Here is a 22,062-nt window from a genome sequence, read left to right as displayed (position 1 = left end):
AAAATCCTAACATTATAAAATGTAAATTGCATGATTATTATTAAGTTTGTTTAAGTCTTTATTCTTCTCATTTTATGACTTTTGTTTGTCTGTATATCTGTATGTTTTTCAGATAATGAACTCATTAAAGAAGAAGAAAAATAGCGCACACAAACACCAATAGAAAGCGACTACTAAAACTAACACACTACTAAAACATATAATCTGTGCAAAGAACCATATGCAGACTGGGACACAAATCTCAAAGTGGGTGTTTTTGTGCCGAAGTGTCCATGCTGTTGTTGTTTCACATCATAATGCAGTCATGGAGCAAGAGACTGAGAAAGAAAATGAGTCAGAAAGGAGCCACAAAGAATATTTCCTGAGTAGCTGCAGCAGCAGTGTTGCATGCTCTGGCCCATCTTAAACATAAACCATGTGCTGGAAACTCTGATTCAAGACACCAGCAACTATAATGCAAAAAACACACCAAGCACACACAGGCAAGTGAAACTCACACAGTCACATATTGTTCAGATGATTTGTCAGAAAACGTGTAATGCTTAGGGACTGTTCTTTATTTATTAGAGTAGAGTGAGTGGCTGGGGTGTGAGTTCAAAATGCAAGACCGTCCCTCTATATAAATTAGCTGCTAGATTTAAAAAAAAAAAAAAAACCCAACACACTTTCTAGTTGATGTTTGGAGGTTAAAATTTGAAGACTAAAGCCTAAAATCCTGCAATCCTGGAGTTGAAAATAAAACTTATTTCTTCACTCTTATTGTGAATGCTGGTTAGTGCAAACTTTTATTGGCCAAATTTTAAATGAGACATGTAAAGTGATTTTGCTGAAATATCACTTTTTTAAGCTTAGATTTCATTTTATTTTTCTGATTGAAGTATTTGTTGCACATGATGCATTCAAGAACTGACTGAAATTTGAAAATTCAAGAATAATGTCTGTTTGTACAGTTTCTAGCTGTGATAAATTGTATAATTCTGAAGATTTTTTTATCATTTGAAACCTGAGCAAATTGACTTGATTTCCTTGAAAAACAAGAAGTTGAACACAAGAAAATGACCTGAAAATGATTTTTTATAAAGAAAATTAAAAACAGAAAAACAAGGAAATGACCTAGAAAAGTGCTAAAAGATTCTAATAATGTGTCTTCTTTAAAAATTAGCGGTAAAATAACAACAAAATCCAACCATTTGAAGTTGCGTGCCCTGTCCCTAAGCCAAAATAAAAAACATAAGTCCCTCCACAGTGCTTACAAAATTATTTGATGTGCCTCCCTTTAACAAACAGTCCCTTATTTCTAAAGGCAAATGTCTTAATGGACAACTGTTCCTGCACACTCACTATTAGGCACAGTTTAGCCTGTATGCTCGCACACAAAGACAACACATTCAGTAGGTTTTCCAATTAGGATTTTTTTTTTAATAAAGGTGATATAAATCATCTTAAAGCTGAATATCTATTCTTCAATGATTACAAGCAGAAAGAAGCAGATATTATAAATACCCCCCACAGCCCGTACCATGTACCTTGATTACATGCTAGTAAGAAACATCTTTCTGACTGATTCATCTCAGTCAAATGTCTTTTAAAAATCACCAGCCAAAACGAGTAGATGGCAATTCCCACCTATAGAGCGTCTACCAGTACATATAAAAATAAGTCTCATAAGCAAAATAAATAGATGCACCTGAAGACTGCTTCATCTGGTCAGTGTGACAAGGATTTCGGCCTTCATGCCGTGTCCAAGTGCTCTTCAAAACAAACATGAACCGAGTAAGACTTCAACATACGAGGCAAAGAAAAGTAAACGATGACACTTCATCCGGCTCGTTCATTCATTTTGGAGAGGGCGGCCTCTTTCATGAACACATGCACGCAGACAATTGTTATTGCACAGCGATGACATCACAGTTTCTCCCCGCTAATGTTGAGAGACAAAGGGAGGTTGGTCTTTGGGTTGTCTCTCTCTGTCTGTCTCTCTCTCTACCTTTGTTGTCTAAACTCCGTTCTTCACCAGCTCGTGGACGCCATTCTCGTCGATCATCAGGTTTGGATGAAACTCTCGTCCCTTCACCAGCTCTTCGAGGCCCTTAAAGCAGTAAACAACACCGACAGGACATTGATTATTTCAGCTCGCCAGCAGGAGCAACAACATCTGGAGTTTCCATTTCGCCTCCTTACCTCTCCCCCGTAGGACACCAGTGGGGAGATCTCACATTTGATTGGCAGGTCTGTTCCGTCCTTCAGGCTGCGTCGGAAAAACGAGCAAATTCAAGGAGGATGAGGAGAAGAAAAAAGTTAAACAGAATGGCCGATTGTCTCATGAAAAGGCAGAGGGACTGAGAGAAGCAGCTGTGCGTCCTTGACACAGCTGTTCTTCTACTGCGGCTTGTGATTAGAGTTCAAAAGGCAGAGAATTAGAGCTTCATCATTCCCAAACGTGACCTCTGATTAGCCCTCTGACCCGTAACAGACTTCCTCTAGAGGAAAACAGATGAGTGGCAGGTAATGTGGTTTTATCTCCTCCCGGCGCTTCTGAAATGTACAGAAAACGGGAGGAATTTGCCACCACATTGCCATCACTCGTCTTATTTATTTCTGGATAATCATTACAGACAACAATCAGTGATCACACATCAGGTGTTTTCTGAGCAGCTGTCCACACAGCCGCATCATTAGATTGGAGGGAAAGCTGAATGATTGAGGAAAAAGCCCTTTAAGTAAGAGCCAGAATAACATTCATGGGCGCCATGAATGTTATTGAAGCACATGCTCATTTAGGCCCGTTTACATGTATATGGATATTCTTAAAAACGGATATTTTCCTCCTGTTTTACAAAATAATTCTGTCCAAATGACCTTTGCTTTACAAAATGTCTCTGTCCACACAAGAACGCAGAACAAAGTTTTGTGTCTGTGAGCTAATTTTGTCTTTTTTAAACATTTGTGTCTCTGTAGTCATTTTGTGACTCCTCTGGTTGTTTTGTTTCTTTTTGTAGGTGTTGGTGTCTCTGCGAGGTCATTTTGAATCTTATGGAGGTTATTTTGTGCCTTTTTGGTCGTTCTGTGTCTCTTTATAGTCGTTTTCTGTCTCTTGGGTTTTTTTTCCATTTGTGTGGTCATTTTGTTTTCCTCATGGTCATTTTGTGTCTCTTTGTGGCTTTTTGTAGTTGGTTGTGTCTCTTTGTGTTAGTTTCTCCCATTTTTGTAGTAATTTTGTGTCTCCTTGTGGTCATTTTGTCTGTTTTTGATGTCATTTTGAGTCTCCCTGTGGTCATTATCAGTCTCATTATAGTCATTTTATATGCATTTGTGGTTGATTGGCATGTGTTTGTAGTCATTTTGTGTCTCCTTTTGTTATTTTGCCTGTTGTTGATGTCCTTTTGTGTTCCCTTGTGGTCCTTTTGTGTCTCCTTGTCCTTGTGGTGATTTTGTGCCTTGCATTTCTTTGTGTTTTTTTTTTCTTTCTTTTTTTTAACTCCTTTGTTTTCATTTTGTGTCTCTTCTGTCTATTTTTTTCCCGATTTTAGCCTACGGCTTGCTGGCCCTGCTCTGGAGCAGGGTCAGTGTTATCCCATGAAGTTTCTATCTTTTTAGAGCTTAAAATTGCTGGTGTGAAATGGGATTTAGTGAATAGCAGAATTTAGATTGTTAAAAATGAGTTACATGATCTTATAGTCGTTTAACCCCGGCTAGTAGAAATGCAGTGTGAATAATATAGACCTGGGCTTCAGTTAGCCCTGGGTAAACATTATGTGTATGACAAGGGGCTAAGTTAGCCGTCGGTAACTCTTAGTCTCGGGCTAATGATAGCCCTGGGCAAAAAGTGCACGAGTTTTGGTGAAAAGTAGTCATTAGAACTGGCAGCGCAAACAAAACGTTGTTGTTGTTTGTTGTTTGTTGTTGTTGTTGTTGGAACAACGGGCATGCATGACGTAAGATAACGTCATCATTTCCCAAACACTCAAATTTCTACATTCACACAGATAAACTAACTAGAGATTTACAAAATCTGCACCTTAGAAGCATTCTAAGAAATCTCAGTTTTAGTGAACAAATCTTTGTTTGCATGTGGACACGAGGCCAAAACTTAGAGGAAAATTTCCGCTTGCAAAAATACCTGTATATGTGCAGACAGGGCCGTATTATTACATCTCGGAAAAAAAAGCAGGTGGATTTAAACTCAAAGGCTGACTAGAAGGCAGAGAACGGCTGGCTTTGTCGGAACTTTTTTTTTTACACACAAATCAACAGGTTCATCATCTAGTGCAGATTTGTCACTGTTTGCCAGAAAGAGAGACCAGTACCCAGCATGCAATACATTATTTATATTAGTAGCAACCATCTGAGGGGAAAATGATCTGTCAGCAGGCCATTATGACTGTACATCATCTGACCAGGACGCTAAGAGCACTGTGTTTTCAGTCGTCTAAACTGATCCTCGCTGTCATTTCCTTCATCACAACTGGCTGTAAAGAGACGAAGAAATGGCTGCCGCCTGGCATGCACCCACACATACTCCTATTTTCAGTAATAATGAAGGAAAGGGGATCAGAAGAAATGTTATACAGTGTTAACACGTCTGAGCGAGCAGGAAAGAAAGCCAAAACCCCATCACCATGCACTCAGGACTGCAGGGGGATAATAATTACTTTCTGTTGCCATCATCTGTGACACTGCCTGCTGCTCCGTCTCTGGAAACATTGCACGGGACACACAGGAGCAAGACCAAGCATGAGAGAGGAGGGGAAGTGAGAGTGTGAGGCTAAAAGAATATAATACAAACAAAAAAACAAACAAAAAAAGCCAATGCATATAGTCTGTACACAAACTGTGGAGAGGGAGCACAAAGAACCCGTTTCTCTGTTCATGCCAAACATGATGTGTATGTGTGTGTGTGTGTGTGTGTGTGTGTGTGTGTGTGTGTGTGTGTGCAGTAACATGCACGATTTGTTTTAACTGGCTGGCTGTGGTCACCTGGGTATGGCGGGCACATGTCTGCCGTTCTCGTCGATAAAGTGGCCCCCAGCGTTGAGCACCCAGCGGTGGTGGAGGGACATGAGGGCGTGTCTGGCCGTGGTGGGCGTGTCCTTTGCGTCCTGACTGTCTGCATTCTTCAGCGGGGAGAACTCGTCCTCCCGCAGCACCTCGTACACAACAAACGTCCTGTTGGAGACACACAGCAGCACATCAGTGTGCAGGCAAGCACAGCAAAGGGTGAACAATGCTCCTCCAATCTAGCAACTATCGGTCTGACAAAGACAAATAATTTAGAGGGGAAACAGACATCAGGGCATCAGTCAGTATTTGTGGAGATCTGGCGTTGTGTCAAAGACTGTTTCCCCATCGATGTGCGTTTCCTCGTACATGAAACACTATATATTAAAGTGTAGGGAAACCCTGTTTGACAGGGGAACACATTTTGATATAACACGGGTCTAGCCACTGAATATCTGAGCCAAGACTCCTCTTAGGTGCACCGCTCACCTTGGCTAATCTCTAAAGTCATTGTCACATGATAGCCGTCTAGCCGCTGACTTGCCACTCAATAATCTGGGAAAGAAAAGCCTTCTCCTACTTTGCTCTCTCTTAAAAATCTAGTTCCCTTTGAAAATTGAAACCTTTGAAACCTGAAAACAATATGCAGCATTTTGCTTCAACAACATGTTTCCTTGAAACAGTGTGCGACTGGCTTTGAGGTCCAGTTTCTCTCATTTGTTGGTTGAAACCAATCAGCAGGTATGTGTATATAAACCAAATTCACTTTGGGAATGATGCCAATAAAGCCACTTTGAACTGAACTAAATTAAACACCACCACATTAAAAGGCAGTGCGCGTGCGTAACACAACAGTGTTTAACACACCAACATTTCTGTTTTAATAAATGTTTTGCTACATCTTGTCGGGGCTGAACGCAGCCCTGATTTTAGTCTCTTCTTTGTGTGTTTGATGACTGTATTTCCTGCTGTTGTGTTTTGTTCCTCCTCAAACTGTAGCTGCTGTGTTTCCATCTCAAGGGGCTTCCTGGTTAAATAACAGTTACATAAAAACAAAAAGTTAAGGCTGAAATGATTAGTTTATGTGCGGGAAATTAATCAGTAATTTCACATTAATTAATGTATTAAGAAATCTGTATACAGCATTTCAACACGGCATGCCATTCATTCCTATGAAAGACGTTTTTGTAATAACTGCATAAGCAAAAAAAAGAACGTCTCTTTGAGCCAGTGTGCCACATGTGATCGAGTGTGTGCCAAAAATCACCTCACAAACCTGTGATGATCCAAACTAATCACATAATCAGGCCAAGTGCAAAACTGATGCATGACATAGAAGAAAATCAAATCATTATTGACTTTATAACACTTGGCAGGTGAACAGCAACCGTACATAATATATCGCATCAACAACACACTAGTTCCTCGGCCAAACTACTGAGAGAGAGATTTAAAAAAAAAAAGACTTTTTTAAAATCTGGTTGCAAAGTGAGTCAGCCCATCTGGATTCTGCTAAAACTGCTAGACTGCCAGTTTGGGCACAACTGTAATCCATCTCCTCAGCGACACAGAAAACCATCTCTCATCCCTTTTACTTTGAAATCCAACGAATAAACCTCGAAGGAAGCCGTTCGTGTCTGCAGTGTTTTTCCATCAGTCAATCATTACAGGAATCCTTTCATTAGATGTATAGTTCTATTAGTAGTGACGTGACTCAAAGCTGATGTCATGCAACACTGGAGGAGGTGGAATGAGCGAACAGCTCATAAACCTCCGTCCTCCTGCAGGGAGCTTGGCAGCCTCGGAGCGCTGGACCAGACCTTGGAGCAATGACAGGACTGGGGCTGGTGGATAGGGATCGGGGATGGAAAAAGGGGGTTGGTTCATGCATGGAAGGACAGATCAAGGACCAGTCAAACCCAGAGCCCCGAGGCCTGCCAGAAGAACATATGCAATCCAGCCACCTCTCACAAGAAGCATAAGATATTCATTGTACTCTTCAGTGCTTTAAGGCCTTTTCGTTTGAGGCGAGAGGCTGTCTGCTGTCACACACTCTGTGCCCACTGTGGAAAAAATGCACTGCAACTCACTTGGCGAACTGGAAGATGTCAAAGACAAACTTTTCCATTTTAATCCCATTTGGTTTGTCTGGTTTGATTAGCTGACCCTCCGCATTCACATATGGGATCTTCTTCTGGGCCACGTGGTGCTGCAGCTTTGGCTCGTACTTCCTGATGTATAAACAGAGAAAAAAGCTGGTTCACTGCAGCACATTTACTTTATAATACAGTGGAGCTACTGCATGAAAGCCCACAAAAAGTGTTCATACAGTACTGTGCAAAAGTCTCAGGCCACTAAAGATTTGTTGTTTTAGCAAAGTTGTAATGAGGATATATATACATTTATTTCTCTTTATTAAGATACAAATAATAAAGAGAACATGTACAATGCATCAAAAAACAAAAAAATAAACTTCCTCAGACTGAAGTAAATATTTAGTGTGAAACATGGGATCGTACAACCATAACAAAAGGTAGCTAAAACAATTGATATTGAGTTTTGGACACATCTTGAATGCAGCCTGGTGTAAATACGTAAAAAAAAATTTCCGTTTTTATACTAAATACATATTTCCTGTATATTCTGGTTGTATTTTAATAAAGAGACTACTGAGAAATAGATATGTATGATCATTATAATCTCACTGAAATAACAAAGTTTAAAGTGGCCTTAAACTTTTGCACAGTGCTGTAAGTTTGAGGTGCATTGGTCTTACTGCACTACGTCTTTGAGGAAGGAGAAGCTGAAGAAGTGATTGGCCACGTTTCCTGCGTTGAACATCAGTCGGCCGTCAGCGCTGCGCTTCTCAGCAGTTGCCAGGGTGATCTCGCTGTACTCCACCACCTGATAAAGCCCATCCACCTTGCAGACCACACCCACTGCCTCCGTCGGATTGGTTTTCTCAACGACCTGAAAACAAGAACACAAGAAGAGTTTTTTGCAACTTGCATACCAAAAGCTTAACGACTGAACTATTAACACATTAAATTCAAATGTCAGTCATCTTTAACTGTGTAAAATGATAGAAATTAGCAAAAAAAAAAAAAACCACACAAAAAAAACTCAATATAATATCATTCCCTGTCTGGCGTTCTCCTTTTGTATCATCTTCTGTATTAGCTTTAACTTTTGTGTTATGCATATACCTTTCCAATTTTTAATTTCCTCAATTTAATTTTTTTCCACCTGTAAATCCTGTATTTTAACATGTATAAACTTCAAAGATGAACAAAGGTATCGATGAAACAATTGCTGTATTATATATAATAATTGTCTGTGATCATTTAGTCCAAATTTGATCATTATTTCCAGAGGTACACGTGATACGGCAGACGATGTCACTTTTGGAGAAGCATACATTTTCACTATTTTCAGTTTTTCTGAGGATCCAAACATGAACCAAATAAACTAAGTTTGTAGTAAAATAATTCTATACAAGCATTCATCTCAAAAACTAGTCTTTTTATAGTTATGGAAAAAACTTTGTTCTAACTCGGGCAGATGTATCTCAAAAACTAAAGCCTTTTTTGGGGTATTTATACTTTATAGAGCCAGTAAGTTAAAGTCTGCACTGATTGAAAAAAACCCTCTCCCCATCTGTTGGTCGCTAATAACAGAGTGGAGTCCTGATGAGGGGTTGGTGAGCGGGGTGGAGTGAGGGGTAGGGGTGGTGGCGGTGGTGAAGCCACATGAACTGTAGTGGAGCTTAGTAATTTATGATGGGAGGGTGGGACTCTGCTCTGATCTGATGCTTCATCTCGTAATGTCAAACAGGAGCGGGATCTGGGCAACCTTTAGGTCCACGCTGTGAAATATTTAAATCTATTCTGCTGGAAGTCTGGTAAAAATTATTTGACTGTGGACACAGTCGGTCTGAGGAGGCAAAAAGAACAGGATCTAAAACATGATTTCATTTACATGTGATTTTGAAGAGGAAGGGAAAGCAAAACTGTGATGAAACAACCCGAGAATACAAGAAAGCATGTTCTTGATGTATTTTATTAAGTTGCTATGGGATGAAATATTTTTTCTAAATTTAATTAGGAATGACTGGGCAGCAATGGTTAGTCATAAATGCATGAATAACTCTGAGATCATATCCTGTTGGACCACACATAAAGCATCAGCCAACAAAAGCTTATTGTCTGCTCTCTTTTTGGTTTATTGTTTATTAATGTTTGGATCTCCTATTGTTGGCAACCGAGGCAACAACTGTGTAAACAACTTTTACCTGCAACCCATCTGATATCAACCGGCCAATTAGTTACTTCAAGCTTCACTTAGTTCTTGTTTTTGTGATATTGAATACATTTTTTTCTTAATTTTGATGAGAAATTTCCCTCAAATTCAGGTTCTTGTCACTTTTAGATCGCTAGAAGCTAAGAGAAAGAAAAAGATGCACAACCTGTCTTTTTCAAGTTTTTTTTTTTGTCTTTTTGGCTTTTAATAGGGCAGCTTTTAAAGTGAAAGGGGGAGAGAGAAGAGATGACGTGCAGCAAAGGGTTGGAATCGAACCTGTGGTTGCTGCTGCAAGGACATAGCCTTTGTACATGGGGTGAGCAACTGGGCATCCCACCACCTGACAATCAAACAATCAGACCTTCCCCGTCCACTGAGACACTTAAAACCCGTCTTAAGACCCATCTCTTTTCTTTCGCCTTTTAACCATCACTACGATGACATGTCAGACCACACTGCATGACTCTACCTTTATTTTGTTTTATTTTATTTTTGTTTTATTGTCTGTGAAATGCTATCTTTGTGTTGGAATTTTGTCATATTGAATGCTTTTATTGACTTTACTTACTTTCTCCTATTTATGGTGGTTTGTTCATTTCTTGTGTTTTTATTTGTAATGCCTCTATTTTATTTTATCTCCTTGTAAAGCACTTTAGTTAACATTTGTTGTTTTTAAATGTGCTGTTTGACCACAATGTGATGATATAAGAGGCGGCTTCCAGCGACAGTACCTGACCACAATTTTATACTAAAATCTAATAAACTGCTCGCTCTTCTTTCTCAGGAACACCAAAATCTTTGCTTTGACAAAGTCGTCCTCTGGTCTCCGCAAACACACTGAACCCAAACTGCACAAACGGTGAGTGAAAATGTAATTATCTGGCTAACGTGAGCTTTCAATATGTTAATTTGTCATGTTTCATTGATGTTATGATAGTAACATTAACTTATCTTGAAGCCAGCCGTCTGCTGGGCTTTAAAATCCACCAGTCTTCATTAAAAAGGGTTTGGGTTTTTAATTTATTAAAAAAAAGTTTTTATCATTATTTTTCACTTAAAAGTTACTTTGCATACTAATAATACACAAAAAAGAAAGAACACTAAACTTTTTCATTTTGCACTGACCCACCAGAAAGTAACATACAATTGAGTAATTTTTCAGTCTGGTACATTTTTTTTTTTACTTTTAACTGAGTAATTTTTTAAGGGTTAGTAATTGTCCTTTTATACTTGATTCAGTATTCAACTCACCGCTGTCTACAGTTACACCGTTTTGATGATCTAGTTTAAAATTAGTCACTGTCTGGCTCCCTAGCTTTTATAAATTGTTGTTTTTTAAGGAATCTAACAGGGCCAAATGAGCATCAGCATGATATATATATATAGATATATATATATAGAGAGAGAGAGAGAAATTAGTAAGAGAGTAAAGTGAAACAGCAAAAGAAAAACTGGTTAAACAAGCTTTTCAAGTGGAACTTCTCCCTAAACTTGTCTCAAACGTCTGAACCTGTTCTGTGAGGAGCATCGCAACTATTTAAATCATGTAAATGTTACTAGTAGCAAAACAAAAACAAGCAGATGATGAAACAAAAGAGGAGAAAAGCTAGAACTAGTCATGAAAATGGTTTATCCACAAGCTGAAAAAAAAGCTTCCAGTTCAACCGTTGTGCCCTGAAAGGCCCTTTTTTCTTCCCAAAATGAAAGCACACGCAGAGAAACTGTTTCGGAAAAAGTGGCATCACTAAATCACACTCGTGTTATCTGAGACCACGATGAAGACTGAATTCTGGGCTCAAACCTCAAGTTTCCTAGAAAGCTCTCATGAACTTATTGCTGAAGACCTCAGGAGGACACGAAGCGTGCTGCATCGCCACCTGGTGGTGAGCTGAGGAAGGTGCAGTTGTTGAGGGCGCGTCAGTCAGCCCTCTGAAACCTGAGCAGAACGGCTTCATTTCTTTCTTTCTTTTCAACCAAAGAAATCACCCCAAAATTTGAGAGAAATTAGCAAAAAGTAAAAAGAAATTACCAGAAAATTAGTAAAACAAACAAATAAAACAGAACCAGAAAAAAAGACAAAGTAAGTTTTTAAAAATAAAGGCAAACAAAACTTGGAATTGCTTTAAAAATTGTAATAATTCTATAAAGTACTTTTAAATATGCAAATATGATAATTAAAATATAGTTTTTTCTTTTTTCCTGGACATTTTTCACTTACTGATTTTAAAGTATTTTTCTAAATCTACTTTCTTGCAAACATTTTCTTACCAAGTTGTTTTTTGCCATTGTACCATGTTTTTGACAGAGATTTCAACCCATTTTCTCAGAGTTTAAAGGTTTAAATAATTGTGAAAGGTGTCTGAAAGCAGCACAAGAAAAGTGATATTGCTCCAGGTTTCAAGGGGATAAAACTATTCTAAAACCCAAAAAAGAGCCACACCTTTTAATACAAGACAGACACTCTACAAACTCGGAGCTCCAGGAATTTAAAACGAGACCGACTGATCAAACTGGATCACATTCAGCCTGTATGGTTTGACTGCTGACATCGTTTGTTCATGACACACAACAATGTTTCTATGACTAATGTGGACGTTTCTTTACCCTCTTTGACAGGTTATAATGATTGTGTGCATGAATACTTAAAAAATGATCATTACTTCCTGGTCTGATAAAAGGTAACTGAGCTTATCAGTGCTGCAGATGCACAATAATGAGGGATCACTGCATCAAGCTTTATGACAGGAATTTATGAGCTTAACGTGCTCCTGTGGAAACTGCTGCTAATCTTCTGTCTCTTAAAATGTCACATTTGATTAAACAAAGACTTTTTATGCAGAGGAGAAAAAATCCAAAGACCATTATTATTACAAAAATAAATGTTAAAAGTAACACAAAGGGATTAGAGCTGCAATTACTCAATTAATCGACTGACAGAAAATTAATAGGCCACTATTTTGATAGTTGCATAATTGTTTGAGTCATTTAAAACCAATATTTGTTGGTTTAACGCTTCTTAAATGTAAGAATGTGATGCTCTATTTGTCATACTTAACTCTTACACTGAATAGCTTTGGATATTTGGACTCTGTCAGATAAAACAACATTTGAAGCAACACCTTGGGCTTTAAGAAATGAAACAGGGCATTTTTCACTATTTTCTTATATTTTTTCCCCTCAAACTTTTTTTTTCACTTTTAAAACAAAACAATTAAATCAATAACCTGTGTTTATGTATCACAATAGTTAACTTAAACATCATAACTCAAGAATTAGTAGAAGAAAAAATATCACAAAGGGGAAAAAAAACAACTCAAAAGAACCTCATTAGCTTTGGATTTTGGGATTGTTAGTTAGATAAAAAAAAAAACACAGTTTCAAGATGTCACTTTGTGCTCTAAGAAATTACACAGGGCATGTATCTCTAATCATTTTTTTCAATAAAATATGAGGAAATAATCAGTGAAAATACTTGTTAGTTGCAGCCCTAATTAATACCTTTAAATTAGAAAACATCAAAACGCAATCTCTGATGATTCACTTTAATACATAATTAGTACTAAAACTCATCTTAAGATATATCTGAAACCCTTCAAAAGTGCTGCAGACAAACTGAATCAAAGGAGACAAGAAAAACAGAAAGAGGAGTGACCAACCTTAGCTCCACAGTCCGCTCCCTTCTTCACGCAGAAACCAATGAAGGAGGGGTCGGCCACTTTGACCAGGATGTTGTCCACACAGTACACATGGACGAATTCAATCCCCCTCCGCTCCATGTCGTCCATGATGCCCTGGTTTCCCAGAGCTCTGTAAAGACCCCCGTTACCATCTGAAACACAGACACAGAGGCACTGAAACATAAACAAACCCCACTTTGCAAATAATAACACAGAACACTGTGAATGGAGCCAAAAGCAGGGTCCCTACAGTTTAACACGCTTAATTTAAGACTTTTAAAGATTGTTTTTAATGCCACACAGAATGAAATTTAAGACCAATTTTACAATGACCAAACTGAAGAAAATGAAAATGAAATGACAAAAATAGTCTGCACACTAGATTATGCTCCCATAAATATTTAATTCAATAATCAACGAGGTGACGTTTAATGCTACATGCTCTTCAGACAGACAGCAGGTACAAAGCGCGACACTTAACCACGGTGATGATTGAATTAAATATTTATGGGAGCAAAATCTAGTGTGAAGAGTTTGTATTTACTTTTCTTGTATTATCTCTTGTCCAGCAACTAATATTTTGTTGTCCGGATGTGCATGCCTTTGTGAACTCTTTGGGAGAATATTACCCAAATATTTATTGCGACATAAAATGAAAATTACTGTTTTCATCGACACTTTTTATTTTAAGTGGGCAAAATGGTGGGTTGACAGTCACCAGGTGTTTACAGGGATTATGGTATGCTGTTGCACTGGTTTGAAGTACTACTACTACTACTTGTTATTATTATTATTATTATTATTATTATTATTATTATCTCTATTTTCTGCACTTTTTTCCCCCTTTTCTAAATAACAATGTAAATATGTTGCACAGAATATTGAAATTTCTTTTTTGTATAAAATGGAAGCGAAGTATTTTAATTTTCAATAACTAATGGAGAAGGGGTGGGATTTAATAGGTTTTTGTATGTTTGTGTATAACTATATTATATCCTTGTTGTATTTCATTACATTTTTTTAACATATACGAAATAAATAAAGTTCAAATCAAATCAAGTTACCTTTTATTTTGAGATTTTGCAATGCAACATCAGAAAAAAAGATTTGTAACATCCTACCTCCCATGTCTTAGCATTTTTTTAAGACATTTTAATACCATTTACGGCCTTATTTTAAGATTCAATGCCTTTTAAAGACTTTTTAAGGATCTGCGGGAACCCTGAGTGGGCTTACCAGGGGCCATGGAGAGCTTTGCTTTGCTCTCCAGGATGATCTTGCCGTTGTAGTCCATGGCTGGCAGCATGCCCTGCTGAAAGAAGATGATGTTGTTCTGGTTCAAGCCGAAATAGTTATGTCGTGAGAAGTAGTCCTTGGTGGACTCCATCGTCCGGCCGCTGGTCATGATGTACCTGAAGGCAGCACAGGGGAAACTTAAGAGACGGGAACTAACAATAATTTTTGATTTTCAGCAATCGCTCATGACTGATTGAAGCTGAGTCACAGTGTGGCTCCTCTGTGAGCCACTGCTGACCTGACAGAGCCTGCGGTATGTTTTTGTGTTACGGTCTGAACTTAAACCGCAGCTGTTTAGGAAATGAAACTTGTTCAAGCACAAAAAAGTTTAAGCCTATTTTCCAAAGCAGTGTTAAATTTTCTGCTATAAAACATGCCAACAATAAAGACTGGATTTATGTAAAAAAATAAATAAAAATAACTTATCAATAATAATAATCATTATTATTATTTGTTTTGCAAATTAAATGGTGAAAAAATTGGGAAACATTCCCTGTGTGATTTCCGAGCAATTTCACACAGTTTGTTTTTTTTTTAATCCAACCGTAAGTCCAAAAGTCCAAACCACTGAGTTTATTATCATATATGACAAAAGAAAGAATCAAATTCTCACAATTAAGAGTCGTGAAACCAATAAATGTTTGGCTTTTTTCTCTTTACAAAAAAATCAAAATTAAAATTATTTGATTATAAGAATACAATGCCAAAACCTTTTGTCAAGCAAAAAAAATCTAAAACTTTCCTCTATTTTAAATAATTTCTACAAGTTTGAAAAATGTAGCTGATGGAAGAAAGGACACAGGTTGAGGAAAATCCTTCCAAATAAATGCAAATTCTCCACGTTTTCCTCAGTGCTTGTTCACAAAAATAAGACTGACGTCAACCCCAACCCACAGGAAAATAAAGTTTATGTCGGACAATTAAAATGTAACAGCTTCCTTACAGAATCAGGCCTGCTGAGGATTATGTCATCGCTCCATTTCTGACCTAACCTTCAGAGGCTGTTAAAGCCCTAACTGCAGCGTTATGTAGACTTTGTGCACTCGACTGCCCTCCTGTTATCTCCATCTTTCAAACTGTCCTTTGATCTGCTCCACAGGGAGCTAATCCTTTTCCAGTAATATAACTTCCTTCACTGACTTTCCTTTGACCCAGTAAATCATCATGCAAACACAACTAGGACAAAATGGTTTTAGCTCTCATTACAGAAAGAGAAGTTTTTCTTCAAATAAAGCAGTAATTCAGCTGACAGGCGCACCAACCTAAATGCCTCAGTCATCTCTTCCTAAATAAGCTCCCAGAGCCCAACATGATGTCTTACCAGGGAATACAGCAGTTGGTTTTGTGCTTCTGCTCAGCCAGCTGTTGCAGCTTCAATATGCGCTCGGCCTGGATCTGAAAGAGGGTTTTGTGGGACGGCAGCCCCACGTCGTACATGCCTTTGGGGTAAGAGACCCCCAGTCTGGTTCCCTGGCCCCCAGCCAGCAGCAGGACCGCCACTTTACTCTGAGAGATGCAGCGCAGACCTGAAGGAGCACAGAGCACGACAGTTTGAGTTTTCACAAACAATAGTGAGAACATGGGAGCTATTTAGGAGTGTGACTAACAAGTTTCTTCAAGAAACAAATAATAATAATAAAATGTTTGCTTATATGAAAAAAAATGCCATTTTTAGTAAAATTCAATTTAAGGGACTGCAATTGATTGGAGACGATATCAATAAATATCCTCATTGTCTTTTTCATGGCTGCTTGCCACTGTGTGCCCGATAACAAGACGCTAGCACTGTTTCGATGTTTAGGAAGGAGGTGCGCTTGGACAGAAATGGTTACACAGATGTGCAATTTCATAGTAAAGGCATTATGACTGGGCATCGCGTAAAAAATTATAATACCAGAACCCTTTAAGTTATACCCATACCAATAGGGTACTTCGTTCAATACCCATTTTTTATGTGTCTGTGTCCCTATGTATCATTCTGTGTCCCCTCTGTAAATTCTGAGGTTTTTGTGGCTCCATCAATGCAGCACAGGCGGAGCTCTCCATGAGGTCTTTTTTTCCTCAGCAGAAGTTTGAGACTCACAGCATGGACAATTCATTTATTGATCTGTTGAGAGCTGATTTGATGTGATTGATGGATGAGAAGAGCAGCTGCTTGAACTTTTAGACCCAGCAGAATTAAGTTTCACTTTCACCACGCCTGACATTCTGCTGCTCCCTCTGTGCCCAGAGTGTGCTCTGTGCTCCGAGAGTGAGATGCAGTTAATGTATATTCCTCCTAAAGTCCAGCTCCAAAAGTATAAAGTCTAAGTGTGTCCAGATTAATGTACTTTTACACCCCAAGTGCTATTAAGTGCATTTAAGATAGTGAAACACATCTAGCCTAATGTGTTCATAAATGTATACAAAATCTTAATAGAATATCAAATATCTAATCTCCAATGATGGCAATAATGCATTATCCTTGTAAGGACATCTTGGATAAATAAAAAAAACAAATTAATCCAAGCTTAAACTAATAATTTACGGAGTAATCGCCAAACATTTTATGACTACTCCTACAGGACTTTGGCGACATAATAAATTCCTAATCTGGAATCTAATAACCCAACCTGAGTCTCTGATTGCCTTTATTGTGGTCCACTGGTTTACAACACTTAGTTATCTTACATAAACTGCTGCTACGTGACTTGATACGCAACACTCTTTCTGCCAAAAGACAAAGTTTATACCAGCGGACTGGGCGGGCCTGCTAGACTTTGACTACACACACACACACACACACACACACACACACACACACACACACACACACACACACACACACACACACACACACACACACACACACACACAAAACGCCCTGCACACAGATTTGGTACAGACAGATCAGAATGACCTCATGAATGAGGGTCAAACAGCAACTCTATTTACGTCAGGCACAAATCAAGACCAGATGTTCTCTGCCGCCTGCCTCCACTGTCATCCTCCCTCAGGACAATACTCAGCAGACTCTCTAAATACTGGAGACCCCCACTGCAAGGGGGATTGCGCAAAACAAAATGAACAACACACTCACATTTCAATCCAGTCAGGAGACTGGGAACAGTTTGTGAGTTTGTACAACCACACAGCGAGCAAGGAGGCAGTTTCTGATGCTGCTCAGTGTGGACTTCTTCATGAGCTTTTAAGGAAAGATTTATTAAAAATGTTGATTTTGTGTTGGAAGTCAATCATCCAAAAAAAATACTGAGGCACTTCACTTCTCTGCAGTACCTAAGTATTTTAGAGTATCTGTACTTTACTTGAGTTTTTGTATTTCTGTCAACTTTCACTTTTACTTCACTATATATCCTTAAAAAAATGTATAATTTTACTCCAATATATTTCCCCTAAGGATCTTAGATGCTTCAGTAATACAAAATATGGATGGGAGGGAGGAAGAAAAAAAATGGATTTTGTTCTTTAAATCCTTTTATTAGGAATATCTTTTTTATAATTATTTACTGTTTATTATTGAAATTGTAAATTATTATTATTATTATTATTATTATTTTATTTTTTTTTGTTTTGTTTTGTTTTTACTGTTACTGATTGTGTAAGGTATTTATGCATTGAAATGTTATGAATAAGTACTAGACCTCACAAAGAATAGTGACAGCTAAGCTGTAGCTAATGGGGATCCTAAATGAAACTAAAAACTAATTTGTAAAAAAAAAAACCAAAAAGAGCTTTTTTTTAATGTGGACATAGAAAAAAAAAGTCATAATCTTACTTTCAATACTTTTGTACATTTAATATCATATAATTACTTTTGATACTAAAGTACAGTAAATAGTAGATCCTTTAAGACTTTTACTGGAGTAATATTCTTATAGGTCACTCTAACTTCTACCAAAGTCACTTTCTGATAAGGTATCTGTATTTTTTCTCAATTATGGCTTTCAGGTACTTCATCCACCACTGCTGGGCTGCCATGTGATTTTTTAAATCCATTTAGACTTCTCAGTCTGACACCAGGAAATACTTTCTCTGCCTCACCTCTGGGTCATTACTTTGAAAAGTTGCTTAACAACAAAGCTGCCAGGGCGTCAGTGTTTCTTGAGTTATTGTTCCTGCAGTAACTAGGGAAGTCCACCAACTGGTAATTGCTCACATGCTCACACATACTGTATGACATTGTAATAAATCCACGGAGAATGATGTCAGAAATATCCTCTTAGTTTCCTTATAGCATACAAGGAAACGTTTTAACTTTTTAGTTTCCTTGATAGCGTGTAGCACACTGGTCAAATAAAAGTGTAAAACGTAGGGCTCAGACAGAAGCGGTACACTTTTTGGGTGTAGAAATGGTTTTTAATGGAGCTCACCTTCCAGCTCCCAGTCTTTGAGACTCTCCCTGTCCCTCGTCACGCTCCCCAGCACCTCCCGCGGCACCGGCTCCATGCGGGCGTCCATCTTCTCGTGTTTGCTGCTGCTGGACATCTCCATGGCCTTCTGGAAGAATCCATTGATCTCCTGAAAGTCCATCCCCTGCAGGTCGCGGGTCAGGTCGGCCTGCTCCTCGGGGCTCAGCTTATTCCAAAACTGCAGGAGATGAGACTGGCCGGCTTCAGCCAACCTCTGGGCGAGTCCGCTGGCGTTTGGGTCCATGATGATCCGGGCTTTTGATTAACTCTGCCACACTGAAGCACAGATGGAAAAAAAAAGAGTGGTTAGTTTTCCTACATTTAAATATTTTTAAAAACTGTTTGGTTTTTTTGGAATTTGTTGATAACCGGAATACTACATTTTATAAGGAGCTGGGATTTTATTTTATATATATATATAAAATTCAAAGAATTTACCCCTAAAGATGGTCACTGAGATAAAGTCCTTTCATATTCAAAGCCAAAAAAGGTAATACTTTATGATGTTAGTTTAGAAAATAAATTAATGAATAAAAACATAAAATTTAAAAAAAATAAATAAACATCAAGAAAATTTTTGTTGCATTTCTACTTTTTTGCTGTATTAGGGGTGGGAGGGAAAAAAAATTGATAAAGCATAGCATCGAGATATTTTTGCGTGGCAATACACGGATGCCAAGTATCCATTTTTTTAAATTCATGTAGATTATTAATATTACAAGTACAAATTTAACTTTTAGTAGCCTACTACAACAATATAATCAATTGCTTTTTCAGTCCACTTGATATAATTTGCTGCAATAATGACTCAAGTGAGATGAACACATTGAAAAAAATTTATACTATTACATGCAAGAGATAAAGTTACTTTAGAAGAGATAACATTTTGTTTTGTTCGACAGCTACTCAAATCTTTTGCAGGTGGGTGGGGTTCTTCTGGGGAAAAGTGGACTCATGACCTCAGTATTTCTACAAGCCTGGAAACTGCTGGTAAAACCAGCACAACCAGTGACAACATAATGCACCACCCAGCATGACATTTACATCTTGTACTGAAACTATAAGGGAAGCCTTGATTTCAGTGACGACTGTAATATTTAATTAGTTTGTTTGCTTGAATCCACACCCATAATGAGCAGCCTGCTGGACCAGGAAATCATCACATCATGTCGGGAAATCTGTAGCTAAGCCTGGCCGATAATTGGAGCTGATAGTTGACATCCCTATCAGGGTTTTATCTTAATGACTGCTGATCAAATTAATTTATCAAAAACAGCAAACAAAGTGTCAGCATGGGAGGAACTTTTTCTTTGTAAAACCTCAAAAGATTTTTTTATTTAATCATCTTTATTTAAATTTTTGCTTGACTTTTTAAAAAAAAGTTGCTGAGAACTTGCTGTATATGTTGGACGTTTCAGGTTTAATTAAACATATGCTAAAGGCATTTCAACAAAGTTCTGTTATATTCCAATTTCTAATTATTGTCATAAATATTTTGATTTTTATTTCTATTGAAATGCATATCAGAAATATCGGATATCGGCCCTTGAAAAACCAATATCAATCGACACCTACTTATAGCAGTTGAATGGGATGCTGAGGGCTACAGCAACATTAGCCAGTGCATTGATTAAAACAGATAACTATTTGACACTGACTCTGATTTAAAAGTATTTATCGTGCCTTTAAACTTTGCTTACAGGAGTCTGTGACCAGAACTTAAAGCTTTTTTTAAACCAATACAGAGGCTATACCTCTTCACTCACTGCAAATATCATTAAATAGCAGCATGTTGTAATGAAATACACTCCCGTTACTGTGCCGTGCTATTCCCAAATTAATGTGTTGGCAATGCAAATCACATATTATCAATAATTTTGTTGATAGGTTGTCTTTCAGCAGGAGCAGCACGCGACTGACAGCAGCACCGGAGCACAGGCTAGCAGCTAACCGGCTAACCGCGGAGCTAACAGTTAGCACGGCTCGATAAAGACATAAAGAGACAGCATGACTGAAATATCAAACTCTTACCTCTCACAAGTGCTCCTTTCGGGTTAAAAACCATAAATGCCAGCCGCTGTGGGGTTTCTTGTACTGGTCAGGTCGCCTCCCACCCGGACTACACCTCCTGCTACGTCACGTTTGACGTGGCACACGCGGCGGGACGGCGGAGCGGCAGGAGTGCTGCCTTCAAGCGCTCCTCGGAAATTTAAATAACTAGTTTAAGGAAATATTTTTTGAGATGTAACGATAGACTATATATAAAAAATAAATGATAAATATAAATTTAAAATAAAAAAAAGAAATATTTGACATAGAATGTATCCAATGAAGCTTGTGTTAAAAGATTCAGGCTAAATACTGATAATAAATGTGATTTTTCAGGGCTTTTTTTAAAAAAAAAATGTATATACATAAGAGTGTTTTGGATTGATGTTTTCCAGGTTTAAAAAAAAGAAAGAAACTTAATATAAATGTTGAAATAAAAATATTTGATGTAATGCTATACTATAGGCAAAAAGATTGGAATAAATAGTATATCATACAACTTTTTATTATTTTTGGAAAATTTTATAGTCATAAAAAATGGTTGGAAACTAAACCCACTTTCCTGCACTTAATGAATGACATTCAGTAATATAGCACCCTGTTAGCTAAGGTTTAGATAATAAAGGCTATTAAAACATTTAAGTTATTTAATGATTATAATATGATGTAACCTGGTATTATGACATGTAAATGTTATTACTTTTTGTTTGTTTTCTTTTTTTATGTATTTTTATTTTATGTATTTTAAATTATTTATTTATGTATTTTGTTTGTTTTTTCTTCCTGTGTATCTGTATGCATTTGTAATTTTCTTGTATTCAATAAAGAAAGATTTTTCAATTTATTTATTTATGTATTTTGTTTGTTTTTTCTTTCTGTGTATCTGTATGCATTTGTAATTTTCTTGTATTCAATAAAGAAAGATTTTTTCAATTTATTTATTTATGTTTTTTTTTCTTCTGTGTATCTGTATGCATTATGTAATTTTTGTGTGCCTCGTAAATTAAACTAACCGTCCACACACATTACTGAACAGATTTATGTAATTGTATACCAACAAAATCTAATAATTGTCAAATAATAATAATAATAATAATAATAATAATAATAATAATAATAATAATAATAATAATATATAAAACATGCTCTACCAAAGGTTGATTTGGCTTGTTATGGTAAAAGTAGTGAAGGTAAGCAATTGAAATTAAAATTTAATATTTGCTCAAATTTAAATGGGCTTCTGATCATTCATTCATGTTAAATTATACATTTAATGTTATTACCATATATATGGTGAAATAATTAATAAAAATGATTTTTTTACTGTCTAAAAC

At 37.3% G+C, this 22,062-nt stretch overlaps 1 protein-coding gene across 2 annotated transcripts; it reads right to left on the bottom strand.

The window, feature by feature from the left end:
• Positions 1-1,392: 1,392 nt before the first annotated feature.
• On the bottom strand, positions 1,393-20,867 carry uap1 (UDP-N-acetylglucosamine pyrophosphorylase 1). Of its 2 annotated transcripts, XM_042483864.2 has the most exons (11): positions 20,711-20,867; positions 18,641-18,955; positions 15,592-15,796; positions 14,211-14,386; positions 12,954-13,126; positions 7,775-7,968; positions 7,089-7,229; positions 4,978-5,166; positions 4,653-4,694; positions 2,182-2,248; positions 1,393-2,089 (listed from the first exon to the last, which is right to left on the bottom strand). In XM_042483864.2, exons 2-11 carry the CDS (start codon positions 18,921-18,923, stop codon positions 1,997-1,999), a joined length of 1,563 nt encoding a protein of 520 aa, XP_042339798.2. In that variant the 5' UTR covers positions 18,924-18,955; positions 20,711-20,867; the 3' UTR covers positions 1,393-1,996. The 2 variants fall into 2 exon arrangements, with proteins under 2 accessions (XP_042339798.2, XP_087934037.1); XM_088077911.1 differs by lacking the exon at positions 4,653-4,694.
• Positions 20,868-22,062: the final 1,195 nt, after the last annotated feature.

The sequence above is a fragment of the Plectropomus leopardus genome, chromosome 5 (assembly GCF_026936395.1).
Source record: "Plectropomus leopardus strain MGB_pleo_1.0 chromosome 5, ASM2693639v1, whole genome shotgun sequence".
In the NCBI taxonomy this organism is placed as follows: Eukaryota; Metazoa; Chordata; class Actinopteri; order Perciformes; family Serranidae; genus Plectropomus; species Plectropomus leopardus.
The sequence above is the reverse complement of the archived record's forward strand: the minus strand, read 5'-3'. Positions and strand labels throughout refer to the sequence as shown.

Excerpts from the sequence above, each read along its gene's own strand:
- uap1 (XM_042483864.2), bottom strand. The coding sequence starts at position 18,923 with ATGGACCCAAACGCCAGCGGACTCGCCCAGAGGTTGGCTGAAGCCGGC. Across the intron at positions 13,127-14,210 it reads AAAGCTCTCCATGGCCCCTG|ATGGTAACGGGGGTCTTTAC; the intron begins GTAAGCCCACTC and ends TCTGTGTTTCAG. Across the intron at positions 5,167-7,088 it reads GACATCTTCCAGTTCGCCAA|GACGTTTGTTGTGTACGAGG; the intron begins GTGAGTTGCAGT and ends TGTCTCCAACAG.